This window comes from Trichechus manatus, unplaced genomic scaffold (genome assembly GCF_000243295.1).
Source record: "Trichechus manatus latirostris isolate Lorelei unplaced genomic scaffold, TriManLat1.0 scaffold00045, whole genome shotgun sequence".
NCBI classification, from domain to species: Eukaryota; Metazoa; Chordata; class Mammalia; order Sirenia; family Trichechidae; genus Trichechus; species Trichechus manatus.
This window is the reverse complement of record NW_004443981.1, coordinates 8,982,815-8,996,298: the sequence shown is the minus strand read 5'-3', so window position 1 is coordinate 8,996,298 and position 13,484 is coordinate 8,982,815. Positions and strand designations below refer to the sequence as shown.

Sequence of the window (13,484 nt, the reverse complement as noted above, 5' to 3'; positions counted from 1 at the left end):
GGCTGGGGGCCCCTCCCCGGCGGCCGGGGGGCCTCACTGGGGCGGAGCTCGAACCCGGGCAAGCCTGTGCGCATGCGCTTGGGGACAGTGGCGTTGGGGGCGGTGTCTGAACTTCGGGCGGGGTCTTCACCTCCTCGAAAGCCTGGCCTGTGTAGTCGTTGTTCAGCCCCTAGGGGGCGGTCTCCCCACCCCGCCACGGGAGTCTGAGGGGAAGCGCGCCCCCTGCTCCAGGAGGAAGCCTCTGGAAGCCCAAAGACCGGGGGCCCAGCTGCCTGAGCCGGGCCAGCCTGAGGGAGGCGGCTTTGATCCCGGGGTGTGTGTTGGGGCGACGATGAGTCATTGGAACCCGTGGAAATCCCAGCCGGAATCTCGCGTGGCCTTGGAGATTCCAGGATGAGGAGGCCGCAGAAAGCCCCTGGCCCAGCTCCTTCCCTGCCCCCCGCCCTCCCCACCCGCCCCCGCTAGCGCGGGCGGGGCCTGGCTCGCTACCTTGGCTTTGGCCCGCGGGGAGCCCCTTCCGGGGGTTCCCCTCAGTGTTCCTGCTAACCCTTGCTCCCGCCCGTGCTCCGTCGGGGAGGGAGCAACTCACCGACGCCCCTTGTCCGCCCGCCGCCATGCTGCCTTTCATCTCTCTCCACGCGACCGCGGGGTGCTGCTTGGCTGTGCGCCCCACATAGTGCTCCCAGGAGGAGGCCTGGCGCCTTCCCGGGCCCACGACCCCCTGCCTTGCACCCGCCCCGCGCCGGCCGGTCGCCTCCTCCCTCCCTCTCAGCCCTCGCCTGTTTCTGGCCGTGAGAAGGCTTGGCCTCCCAGGCTGGGCTGCAGGACTGTGGGTGCACGCACTCCTCCAGCGGGAGCTAGGGTGCCCGTCGCCGCAGCCTGGCGTGTCACCGGAGTTGCCAGGTCTGTAGTGAGGAGCTGCGTGTCTCTGCAGGCGGAAGCACGTGCTGGCCGTGCTGGCGCTGCGCCGACTGGGCCGCCGCCGGAACCAGCGCCTGCTGCAGCATGCCCAGGACCTGCTGAGGGCCGCGGCCAAGGCTGGGGACGCCGGGGCCACCAGGGACCGCGTGCTCTTCGCGGAGATTGAAGTGACCGTCTCCATGGACGTTCTGGTCACCTGCATCTAATGCTCCACAGCCTGAGCTGACAGCAGGTTGTGGATCCGTGGTTGGTGGAGGTCCAGCTACCCTCCCCCAGGCACCCAGCCCCAAGCTTGGAGCCTGGGGAGGCACTCTGGGCCCTGCCCCAGCCCTGAAGCCATGGTCATGGAATTTTCCCCTCAGTCATGCATGCCTGCTTTGTCAGAAGGAACAGCAGTGATGGGACTTCTGAGGCATTTGCTGGGGAGGACTGGGGTGGCAGAGACTCACTCCCTACCATACTGCTCACTGGAGGGCCTCCCTGCCTCACTGTCTAGCCCCACCCGCAGTCTGGGAGGAAAGAACAGAGTATTTATTTTTAAAATAAATGTGAATTAAAATGGTGCCTCCCTAAGAAGGGGCTGCGCCACGCTGGCTGGGAGTAGAAGACCTGGGTCCCTGTGCACGGAGGGACTGAGCTGGGGGAGCTCAGGGATGACTCCAGGTGGTGGCTGGCCCTTTCCTGCCTGTAGTCCCATTATTTGGGTGGGAAGACTGAGGGAGGTCCAGAGCTGGGAAGGCCCACACCTGTGGCTGCACAGCCAAAGAGGCTGACTCTGGGACTCGGGGTCCACTGGTCTTGGGTGCCAAGTGAGCATCGCCCAGCTCAGCACAGCTCTGTTTGGTCCTCCACAGGCCGTGCCCTGGGGGGACAAGAAGGCGGCGAGGCCTGTTCTGCAGCTGGGGATATTTGGGTTAGATGTGGGAGGGACTTTCCAGCAGTGAAAGCTGTCAGGGTGCTGTAGTAGTGCAAGTGTCACCTGTGGAACATCGAGGGGGGTGACGCAACAGGCCTCAGCTCTGGAGGTGGGGCTGCAAGGAGTGTGCCCCCCCACCCCCCAATTCTTGTCCCAAAGAATTCTGTTCCTGTAACTTGGCTCCAGCCTGGGCATCAGGCTGCCGGGAAAACCATTTGCATTGGCAACCTCTGCCAGGAGGATAAGTAGCTGAGATGGGGATTTACAGGGAGATTCTGATAGAAGCCTCCCTCCCACTACCCTACCCTTCACACAGGGCCTCACCTATCTGGGGGATGGGGAGCGGTACTGCTGATGGGCCAAGAAACCCAACAAAGTTGAGTCAAGGACAGGGTGAGGGTCCGGAAAGACTGCAGCCCAGTGGTGGGGGAAGGGCCCTCCCAGCTTGCTTCTTGCATGTGGACACCCAGGGCCAGTGCCCGGGCAGCTCTGACTCACTCCCTACCCCCAGGCCTGAGCACAGAGCCAAGTCTGGTTGGGGCCCTGGCCCAGAGGTGGTCATCTCCTCTGGCAGCAGGTTCCAGGGGCAGCCCCTCACCCCCCTGCCCCCGCCCCCGCCCCCGCCCCCGCCATGGATGCACCTGGTCTAGGGGCCAGAGGTGAGGCAGGCAAGGCCAGGATCCAGATCTCCCTGGGTGTGGAATCCCAAAAGGTAGGGATGGGCAAGGCAGAAATGAGGAAGTGGAGAAATTCAACGTTCCCAGGCTCCAGGGCTGGGGGTTGGGGCAAGGTGTGTGTTTGTGTAAACACTTGACAAGCAGTCTTTGTGACAGTGGGGAAACTGAGGCTGACAGAGAGTGGAGGTTACACTAGGCATCAGCACAGGTGGCCTGGGATTCTCACTGCCATAGGGAAGGGGTGTTGCCAGAGGGGGGTCCTTTCCCTTAGGGGAGGGACCCAAGGGAGGGACTGGAAGAGACCCCAGTGGCCTTCACTGGCCTTGGTGGGAGTCTCAGGGGGGCATACCCATTGCCATCGAGTCGATTCCAACCCATAGTGACTCTAGAGGACAGAGTAAGACTGCCTCATAGTGTTTCCAAGGAGCACCTCGTGGATTCGAACTGCTGACCTTTTGGTTAGCAGCTGTAGCTCTTAACCACTAGGCCACCAGGGTTTCTCAAAGGGTCATAGGAAGCCTAAAAACCCAACCAAACCCGTTGCCATCAAGTCAATTCTGACTCATAGTGACCCTGTAGGATAGAATAGAATTGCCTCCGTAGGGTTTCCAAGGCTGTTGCTATGAGTTGGAATTAACTTGGTGGCAATGGGTGGGTGTTAAACTTTACGGAAACAGATTGCAACGTCTTATCCCATGGAGCAGTTGGTGGGTTCGAACCATCGACATTTGGTTTAGCAGCTGAGCGCTTAACCACTGCACCACTAGGGCTCCTTATAGGAAGCCTGGCCTGATCTAATCTGGCCCTGGCCAGGTTGTCCCCAGGGAGCCCTCTGACTGATGCTGCTCTACAGCCCCAGCCTCACCAGCAGTTCTGGCTCTGCTGCTTTCCAGACTGAGAGCATAGGCAGGTTCTTTCATGTCTCTGCGCCTCAGTCCTTCTAGCTGTGAAATGGGATGCTGGGGAGGGTGAAGTAAGAACCAGCCGTAAAGCCACACTCCTGCACCCTGTGACCCTGTGCCCCCGGGGGCCTGTTCAGGCCATGGTATGCAAGAAGCTGAGGTGGCCCTGGGCCTAGGCGTGGGGGAGCCCTGAGTGCTGAGTGAAACCTGAAGTGGGATGGGGAAGATCCCCCAGGGGTGGCTGGGAAGAGGCAGAAAGCTGAGCAGCATCTGCTGTCGACAGCTTCACACGGCCAGGACGACCTTTCTGGCCTGCCTAGAGGTTTCAAGGCCCACAGACAGGAAGTCGGTTTTCTTGGCAGGAACTGTGTGTGCATGTGTGCTGGTCCGTGGCAGAGGGGGTTTGTATGCATGCGTGTGCGCACAGTCCTGTGAGCCCGGCAGTGTCTGGGGGCTGGGGTCAACTTCTCCAGGAGGGAGACCGAGGACCAGAGGGTGGGTGGGGCCAGGGATTCTGGGCTGGTTCAGGCCCAGGAACCTCTCACTGCACCCCCACCCCCACTAGATTCCATGAGACCTTGGAAAGAGCCTAGAGTATTTATTTGGCCTTCTTGTCCAGACACGGGGGGGGGGGTGCCAACCTGATGCCTGGTTCTCAGAACTTTCCGGAGTTATTGGCCAGGCTGTCTCAGTGTGTGTGTGTGTGTGTGTGTGTGTGTGTGTGTGTGTGTGTGTGTGTCTGGTCTGTCTGTGGTATATGCTGGCCTGTCAGTGCCCCTGGGATAGAGGGGCTTTGCCCAGCCCCCATGCTCTTCTGTGGGGCAGGACAGCCTGAGGCCATCCCATTGGGCCCCTTAAGCTTGGACCCCCGGGCCCGCCAACTGTCCCCTGGTCCCAGCCCCTGTCCCCTGGTCCCAGCCCCTGTGCCTTGGCCCCAGCCCCTGTCCCTGGCCCCAGCCCCTGTCCCCTGGTCACAGCCCCTGTCCCCTGGTCACAGCCCCTGCCTGCCCCCTCCCCGAGCTACATCTCCTTCAGGGCCCAGCTTGTGTTCCCCCAGGGCCGCCCGTCCCCTCGGGCTCCTTCATGTACCGGGGTTGCCTCTGGTCTCTGTCCCTAAGCTGGGGGTCTTTGAAGAGGGGCCTGCTCTGAGAAGCGTCTGGGGCCCTGGCTGAGGCCGGGCTTGGGAGGGCAGTGATGAGGCGCAGAGGCTGTGCCTGCCGGAGGCAGGAACTCCCGTCTGAGGGGCTGAATCTCAGCCTGCCTGGCCCAGGGACAGCACAGGGGCCGGCAGGGGGAGGGGGCTGGGGCCTATACTCCCTGTGACCCACTTCCCCCCCTGGTCCCCTGGTCCTTGGGTCCAGCCCCTCTGGGTGTGTCCTGCTGGAAAAGTCCATGGGGCAGAGTCAACAGAATTGGGTTCAAATCTCAGCTCTGTGGTGCCCCGGGTCTCCCTCCTCTCAGACTGTAATAAGAGAGGTCACCCCATAGGCAGGGGAGCACGGGGACAAACGGACCTGTCCACAGAGGTCCTGGCACCAGAGGCATGCTGCGAGTGGCGGTCAGCCATGTCACCACCGCGCCTGGTCAGCCCCGCCTCTTCCTCCCTTGCCTGGTGACCATGGCCTCTTCCTTCCCACCCTGGGCCTCAGCAGGCCCCCTGAACATCAGGGCAGCACCCTCGGCAGGTTGGAGGGAGGTCCCAGCAAGGCCCCTCACCACTGCCCGAGAGGGTCCCCAAGGCTATCCTCCCTTCCAATCTCACTTCCTCCCTTTGTTTCCACAAAGAGGCCACTTTGGAAACTCTAGCAGGCATGGCTAGGAGGCTCACTCCCCGGTCGGGTCGGTGTCTGCCCGCTAGCAGACACAGGCGACACTGCCCTTCCCCAGCCAGCCAGTCCTCAGTGCTGTGCTGGGTGCTGCGTTGAGATGAGGCTGCTGCCCAGGAGGGCTGACTCCACCGACCCAGATCTGGGCCTCAGGTCCTGCTGGATGGTAATTCAGGCACCGCCCGGCAGGGGGACTGTAGGGTGGAGGGAAGACCCTTCACAGGAGAGCCAAGAGCTCCCTCGGGTGAGCAATGCCAGCATCTCAGCCCAGCCTCCCTGGGTCCCCTGCTCCGGGGAAGACCCCTGGAGGGACCTGAACTTGGACACATCACACCCACCCTGGGCCCACTCCTGTCCTGGGGCACAAGGGTCCCCGGCCAGCCATTGCAAAGGCCCTCCCTCCTTCCAGGACTCCGGAACTCTTTATCTATCTGCACATCTACCCACCCACCTATTTGTGGCCTTAAAATTTATTAAAATGCCTTAACTTTTATAAAGTTTTATTTCAAATGGTGGCACATTCATATAATTCAAATTTTAAAAATGTACAAACAGATACAAAGTGAAAAGTCTCTTTCTTAAGCCTGTTCAACCACTTCCCTTCCCCAGAGGCAACCAGCGTTGTTGGCTCCCCAGAGGACACTTGAATTTATAAAAAGCAGTGCTTACCTGAGAAATATACCATGAATGGTAGAATTTCAGGCATTGGTGAATGTCATAGATTGAATTATGTTCCCCCCCAAAATGTGTGTATCAGTTTGGCTGAGCCATGATTGCTGGTACTGTGTGATTTTCCTATATGTTGTAAATCCTACCTCTATGATGTCAATGAGGGAGGATGGGCAGCAGTTGTGTTAGTAAGGCAGGACTCAGTCTACAAGATTGGATTGTATCCTGAGGCAATGTCTTGAGATATAAAAGACAGAAATGAGCAAGAGACAGGGGGACCTCATACCATCAAGAAAGCAGTTCCGGGAGCAGAGTGCGACCTTTAGACCAGGGTCCCTGCGCCGAGAAGCTCCTAGTCCGGGGGAACACTGATGAGAAGGCCGAGAGAGAGAAAGCCTTCCCCTGGAGCTGACACCCTGAATTTGGACTTTTAGCCTACTTTACTGTAAGGAAATAAACTTCTCTTTGTTAAAACCATCCACTTGTGGTGTTTCTGTTATAGCAGAACTAGATGACTAAGACAGTGAAAAACCTGTTTTTGCTGGAGTTGGTTGGGTTGGGGGGATAGGGCTGTCCTTTTTTTTCCACCCACCTGTGAAAACCCTTTATTAAAGCAGCAATCAAAAGTACAGGATGGATCACATGGTTTTCTGTTTTAATTGTGTGATTCCGTTTATTTAAAGTTCAAAACCAGGCAAAAGTATTCTATGCTCATATAAGGCAGAGTAGTAGTGGGGCTTGATTTGGAGGGGATGTAAAGGAGCCTTTTGGGCTACTTCTTGACACCAGGGAGCTGAAAAATTGTCACTGGAAAACCCCACATTGGATGATGTTGCTTGTTAGAATCTACAGATTTCCCAGGCTCACTTCTGCCTTTTAGAGTTCCTGGAAGCAGTCAGAACATAATTGTCAGCCAGGACTCTAGCTGCAAGTGAGTCTGGAAAATCTAGTCCTTATAACTGCTCTCTTTTTAGTTCTTGCAGGTGACAGCCAAGTGTCAGTGTTGTAATGGATGTTGTGCCTCTTGATCCTCATTGACCTGAAGTTTGAATAATAACCTTTGTTTCAGGAGGCAACACTTCCAGTTGGTCTGGCTTTTTAAATGTTTGATGGTTCTTGGTTTTGTGCTCCATATTCTCCTTTGAGGTCAACAACTGTTGGCTACATTTGGAACACTGGAAGACTGTCTTGTTTCAATGCTTCCAACAATGATTCATGTACAGTGTTGAAGTTTTGAAAATTTTGAGACAGAATGGACAAAGCAAATTCTTAGTGTTTTCACGGTAGGTTCTCAAATGGGTTTCCACATCAGTGAAGGCCAATGATCTGTAATTGCAAACCTGACACACATAAGGTATTTCACCATGCGTGTCCGTCACGTGTTGTAAGAGAGTCTGGTCTGTTCTGAATGACAACTCACAGATTTTACAAACAGTGGAGGGTTCCTGGGTGATGTGCACATTTTCGCTGTGATCCTGCATCTGGAAGGGAGTGAGAAACTGCCAATGGCGGTGCTGGCAGGTGGTGTGGCTGTCCCAGCTGTCACTCATATGCTTCTCAAGTTCCAAATGGTGCTTCACGTAGTTCATAAACTTCATGTTCTTTAGAATTTTCAGGCAGCCAAGGCATTTATATGTTGTGTGAGTCTTCTGGCTGCCCAATTCCTTCATGTCGTCTGTAGTGGATGTCACGAAGAAACACAATCAGGTTTCCTTTCTTGGAATCAAAGGTCTTGGGTTGAATTGCTATTCTTGAAAAGTCCGTTTCTGCTAGTCCTTCAAAGCTTTTTTTTATGACTGGATTCCTAAGATTGAAATGTGTTTTATCATGTGCACAAACCCGAGGAAACGATGCTTCATTTTGACCATGACTTGATGAGGTGTGAACACCTTTTGAGGGTGTACTAGTGTTCACTGTAGGAGAAGTACCTGATGGAGTATCCAAAGACTGTCCCTCTGAGATTGCATCACTGAGATTAAGCCTTTTGGAATTTCCACTGTTCATATCATAAGCGGAAAGTTGCTTTGAATCATGAGGACTTTCATCTGTACCACCTACAGAAAGAGCAGTGACAACTGTATGTTGAGTCCATGGTGAGAGCAAATCTGAGGAATTATGAGACATGATGTGTGGTGATCTCCTTTTGTAACCAGATGTGGATGAACAATCAATAGTAGGTTCATCTGTAGATCTCGATTCAGGTTGAGAAATCGGCCAGATGGACACCTCTTTTGATGTAAAGGTCCTGTGATTTTCAGGCTGCAATGCATGAACAATACCTTGACTATGGTGGCCTTTCTTTCTTTTTGAGTGTGGACCCTGGGTGGCTCTGTTCAAAATGTTTAAAATGACCAGTTTTGAATCTGAAATCACCCTGACAAAGTGAATTTCAGCATCTTTGTTTACATGATCCACCCCACCAAAGATCAGTTAAGCTTCTTCATCATCACAGCCGCCATGTTGGATTCTTTTACACTCTTCTGTGGTTCTGGCTCTTGTTCTCCTCCATGCAAGAAGAGATCTGCCGTTTTTGATTTTTTTTTTTTTTTGCTTGAAGCAAGTGATGTCTTCAACTTCCAGTGCTTTATTTTATATAAATTGCCACCAGTTCCTGAAGTTGTGTGTCCCAGTGATTCAGTGGTGCTCCATCTTTGCCAGTCTGTGCCACAGGGAGGGGGAAGCTGGTGGGTCTTTGCCATCATGTCCTCGAGAAATTTCCTGGTTTTTTGCCTTTTTTTTGTTACTGTAACATCAATTTAAATGTCATTTGTTTACATTTTGAATTTTTTTTAAGTTTTAAAGTTTATAGTTTACAAAATCACCTGTTTGATGTTTCTGTCCAGATAGATTTTTCAGCTTATTTCCCTGTTTTAACAAATGACATCCTGAACCACTGAAATACAGCAAACCAAATGGAAGAGCAAACCTCTTCAACCCTAACTCACTCTTAGCTGCTCTATGTTGTCTGAGAGACACCTTCGAAGGCTTTTTATTATTGGCTAAATAAAACTGATTTATGCTAGAACAGTCTTAGAACTATATGCTTTCTATTTTTATATTTGCTAGCTTTAATTTTTATTTCGATATTCTTGGCATTTGTCCTTCTATAAATTCCATCTCTACAAAGTCTCAATTAAAGATTATCGTCACCCTTATGTTTTTTTTTTTTTTTTTTTTTTGTGTGTGTATAATAGGTAAACACTCAAGTCCTTTGGAAAATATAATAATTCCATTGAGTCCTTGGGTGGCATAAATTGTTAAGCACTCGACTATTAGCCAAAAAGCTGGCAGTTTGAATCCACCCAGAGAGGCCTCGAAAGAAAGGCCTGGTGATCTACTTCCAAAAGATAACAATTTTGAAAATCCTGTGGTGTGCAGCTCCACTCTGCAACACGGGAGGTCGACGTGAGTCAGAACTGACTCAATGGCAACTGGTGGTAGCTGGTCTGGTTGTATTTAATTTTTTTCTCCATCACTGATGTGCTTAATCCAAACCTGGTTAATCACTGTGGCAACCCTAAGAAAGTCAATAGGAGAGTGAACTTTGTTACCTAGGAAAGATTTTTTAAATGCATTATGAATGATTAAAATCTCGAAGGTAACAGGTGGTCAAAATATGTGTGTTTGGTCTGGTCCTTTTTGAACCTAAGGCTCTTAGATGGATACCAAAAGACAAAACAAAACAAAACAAAAAACCCATTGCTGTCAAGTGGATTCCGACTTGTAGCGACCCTATAGGACAGAGTAGAGCTGCCCCATATGGTTCCCAAGGCTGTAAATCTTTATGGAAGCAGACCGCCACATTTTCTCCTGTTGAGTGGCTGGTGGGTTCGAACTGCTAACCTTTCAGTTAGCAGCCAAGCACTTAACCACTGCACCATCAAGGCTCCTCATTCTTAGATTGATGTCTGGCTGAACATTGGGCCTCTCTTCTCCCCATCACAGCTCCCTCTCCTAAAAAGACCTTTCACAAGGCTCTCCCTCCCCCAGCAGGTGATGATATAAAATGACCAAGTTCAACTCCCTAAAAGGGTTGAAGTCCCTTCTGGCATAGGGCAGCCCCAGGGCTAGCTGCATGGGGAGCCCTTCTCAGAGCCGCCATAATTTCCAGGAAAACAGCTGCTGAGTTTGGTCCATCTAGGAGAATACCACCCTGTGACTGGAAGACTGAGCCCAGAGCGGTGAAGTAAGTTGCCCAAGATCACAAAACCTGGACAGTGCAGAGCTGGGATTCCAGCCCAGGGGCGTTGGAAACCAGAGGCTGAGCTCTTAACTGCTGCAGTGACGCTAAGAGCGGGAGGGGACGGGGACAGGAAAACCAGAAATCACTGAGCAGAGCACACTGGCGGTGCCCCTGAAACGGCAGGACTTCCTACGACATTTCTCTTTCCCGGAGTTCTAAGATTCCATTATTTCTTAGATTGATAAAGTCCCTCTCAGTCTCTGTCTGTGAAGTGAAACCACAGGAATCCTCTGCGGTTGAGTCAACTCCATTTCCAGGAGGGAAGACAGATCCCCAGGAATCAAGCAACGTATCTAAAAACACAGGTGTATGTGGTGGAGCTCAGAGAGCCCCAGTGGTCCCAGTGGCATCACTAGGGCTGCTGCCACTGTTTCAGTCATCGAGTGCCGCTGTAACAGAACACCATGACCACAAGTGGGTGCCTGTAACAAAGAGAAATCTCTTCTCTCACAGTCTCAGAGGCCGGAAGTCTGAATTCAGGGTGCCAGGTCCAGGGGAAGGCTTTCTCTGTCAGCTCTAGGGGAAGGTCCTTGTCATCGATCTTCCCCTGGTTTAGGAGCTTCTCAGTGCAGGAACCTTGGGTCCAAAAGACATGCTCTGCTCCCAGCATTGCTTTCTTAGTGGTATGAGCTCTCCTTGTCTCTCTGCTTGTTTTTCTCTTTTATATCTCAAAAGAGATTGACTTAAAACACCACAGAATCTTGTAGATGGAGTCCTGCCTCATTAACATAATTGCCACTAATCCTGCCTTATCAACATTACAGAGGCAGGATTTATAACACATAGGAAAATCACATCAGATGATGTGGTGGACAGTCACATGGTACTGGGAAATATGGCTTCGCCAAGTTGACACACATTTTGGGGGGACACAATTCAATCCATAACATTCCACCCTTTGGCCCCCCAAAATTCATGTCCTTGCCACATGTAAAACACATTCACCCCATCATATCATAGCAAAGGTCTTAATGCAACTCCATGTCCAGAATGTAATCATTGTAATTGAGTAATGATGACAGCTGTGACCTGAGCACATTAACCTGTTGCCCTCGAATCGATGCCAGCTCATAGTGACCCTATAGGACAGAATAGAACTGCCCCATAGGTTTTCCAGGGAGCCGCTGGTGGATTCAAAGTGCCAACCTTTTGGTTAGCACCCAAGTTCTTAACCACTGTGCCACCAGGGCTCCACATTTGAAGGTTCAAAAAAGTAAATTAGCATAGAGTTTTAGCCTTGTAGGTATATCGATACATGTAAACTGGGCTTATGAAAAATGTTTTTGTTGTTATAACTAACCATCCAAAACCCGTTGCCATGGAGTCGATTCCGACTCATAACAACCCTATAGGACAGAGTAGAACTGCCCCATAGGGTTTCCAAGGAGCATCTGGTGGATTTGAACTGCTGACCTTTTGGTTAGCAGCCAAACTCTTAACCACTATGCCACCAGGGTTTCCATAACTAACTACAGGGATATTTTTATAAAAAAGAATAAATTTCTGCTGAAACACTGCACAAACATTTTATAGAGCAATCGTTTTGGTGTCGCCCTCTCTGACAGTGTCACCTGGTGCAGTCCCCACCCCCACCCCCTAGTGGCGTCCCTGGGTGGTCCCCATGTCCAAGCCCCCACCATTGTGCCTTCCTTCCCCAAAGTCTAGAAGCTCCAGGCTTTCGGGTAAGGAGGGAGGCCCAGCACCCCCCCCCACCCCGCTCGAGGAAGTGGTGGCCCTGTGCTGGTTTGGGCGGCCCCCTACCCCTTCCCCTCCCTCCCTTCCTCCTCTCTTTCTTCAGCCATGGGTTTTGCACAGAGCTCTTGCCAGGTGACCTTAGGTGGTACTCTCCTACATGGACCAAGCTCGGCAGCTGTTTTCCTGGAAATCACAGTGACTCTGAGAAAGGCTCCCTATGCGGCTAACCGCCCGCATCAGGGCTGCCCCTTACAGGAAGGGAGCTGACTCCCTAAAAGGGAGTTGAATTTGGTCATCTTACGTCACCACCCGCTGCGGGAGGGAGAGCCTTGTGAAAGGCCCTTTTAGGAGAGAGAACTGAGATAGGCGGGAGAGGCCCCCTATTCAGCCGGAGACGCTCCTCCAGGAAGTCCTCCTGCACTGCACTCTTTGGATTGAGGCCCCAGTGTCCCTGTCTGCCAGACCCAGAGAGATATCCCCGGGGATGGCTTCCTCCTGCGAGGGAGGGGAGGGGCTGCTAACAAGTAAACAGCCTCCCGGGGTGGAGGCGGAGGCGGGAGGGGTGGGAGGAGGGGCTCCAGGTCTGGTGACTGCCCTTGGGTCCCCCTCAAGCATGGGAGGGGGTGCTCTGTGCGGTAGCCCCTGGTCAGCTGTCCTGACCCTCCCGTGGTCCTAGAGGAGATCAGCAAACTGCAGCTGAGGCCCTGGGCAGCTTCAAATGACCCCGAGCATGTCACTTCCCTTTTTGGGGAAGGCTGGTGGCAGCAGTGACCCCAGCCTCAAGGCCTCAACCTGTGTGTCCACTGACTTCCTCTGAAATTTGGTTTACTCATCTGTCATACCTGGGATAAAATGGCTCAGTGCAGTTAGTGAGTGAGTGGGACAGTCCCAGGAAGCAAGACCCCAGGAAGGCTCCAGGTGGGGGGCGGCCTGAGAACTGAAAGCCAGAAGCAAGGTCAGCCCTGTCCAGAGCCAGAGGCAGGGTGCTGGGAAGTGCAAGTCATCGTGCAGGGGGAAGTGGGGGGAGGGCTTAGGGACACCCTCAAATTCCCTGTCTCCCCTTTTGGGGAGCCCACCCACAGTCAGCACCACCCTGTGATCAAGGCGACCAGCCAAGCCTCTGGCCGGGGCCTCCTGCTGTAGCCAGGCCCAGTGACCCACAGCCCCTGACACCCGGCTGGTCCCTCTGCCCAGCCTTTGCGCCTGCTGACCCCTGCCCCAGAATGCCCTCCTATAGCTCCCCTCTTGTAGGGAGTGCTCCTCCGGCCAGGCTCTCGGCCAGTCCAGAGTGACTGGAGGGAGGACCATTAGCCACATTTGCCCTGCATTATTCTCTGGTCCCACCCTGGGTGTGTCCTCTCTGTTGGCAGGGAGGCTGTGGGGCTTGTCCCTCCTACCACCCCACAGGATGGGGGTGGAGATTTCAATCAATTGACTAAATGAGGTGATGAAGAGACTGGGAAATCATTTTCTGAAAGAGGAAAAAGAAGTGGAGGGCAGTTCAAAACTCCCATTTCTGTACCTGATCGCTCTGGCCTGGCAGTCCGTCCTTGCGTCTGACTTAAATACATCACGCTGTGTTTCAGACATGGAGCAACACTGCAGGGGAAGCAGTACAGCCTAGTGCTTAGTGAA

The 13,484-nt window shown here is 53.2% G+C and overlaps 2 protein-coding genes and 1 long non-coding RNA gene across 3 annotated transcripts in view; 1 reads left to right on the top strand and 2 right to left on the bottom strand.

The window, feature by feature from the left end:
* EXOC3L4 (exocyst complex component 3 like 4) overlaps positions 1–1,127 on the top strand; it is a 9,071-nt gene extending 7,944 nt beyond the window's left edge. The window contains exon 11 of the mRNA XM_004376702.1: positions 935–1,127. Within this exon, the coding sequence (XP_004376759.1) occupies positions 935–1,127 (193 nt within the window). The remainder of the gene's footprint in view (positions 1–934) is intronic.
* A 5,793-nt stretch (positions 1,128–6,920) lies between these two features.
* LOC101347754 (zinc finger protein 280A-like) lies at positions 6,921–7,915 on the bottom strand. The gene is given in 2 exon segments (XM_023731660.1): positions 6,921–7,564; positions 7,566–7,915. Coding segments are annotated over 2 exon segments (810 nt in total). The 3' UTR covers positions 6,921–7,104.
* A 653-nt stretch (positions 7,916–8,568) lies between these two features.
* Positions 8,569–13,430, bottom strand: LOC111820639 (uncharacterized). The gene is made up of 2 exons (XR_002824170.1): positions 13,372–13,430; positions 8,569–8,654 (listed from the first exon to the last, which is right to left on the bottom strand). It is a non-coding gene; the product is annotated as an uncharacterized LOC111820639 (long non-coding RNA).
* Positions 13,431–13,484: the final 54 nt, after the last annotated feature.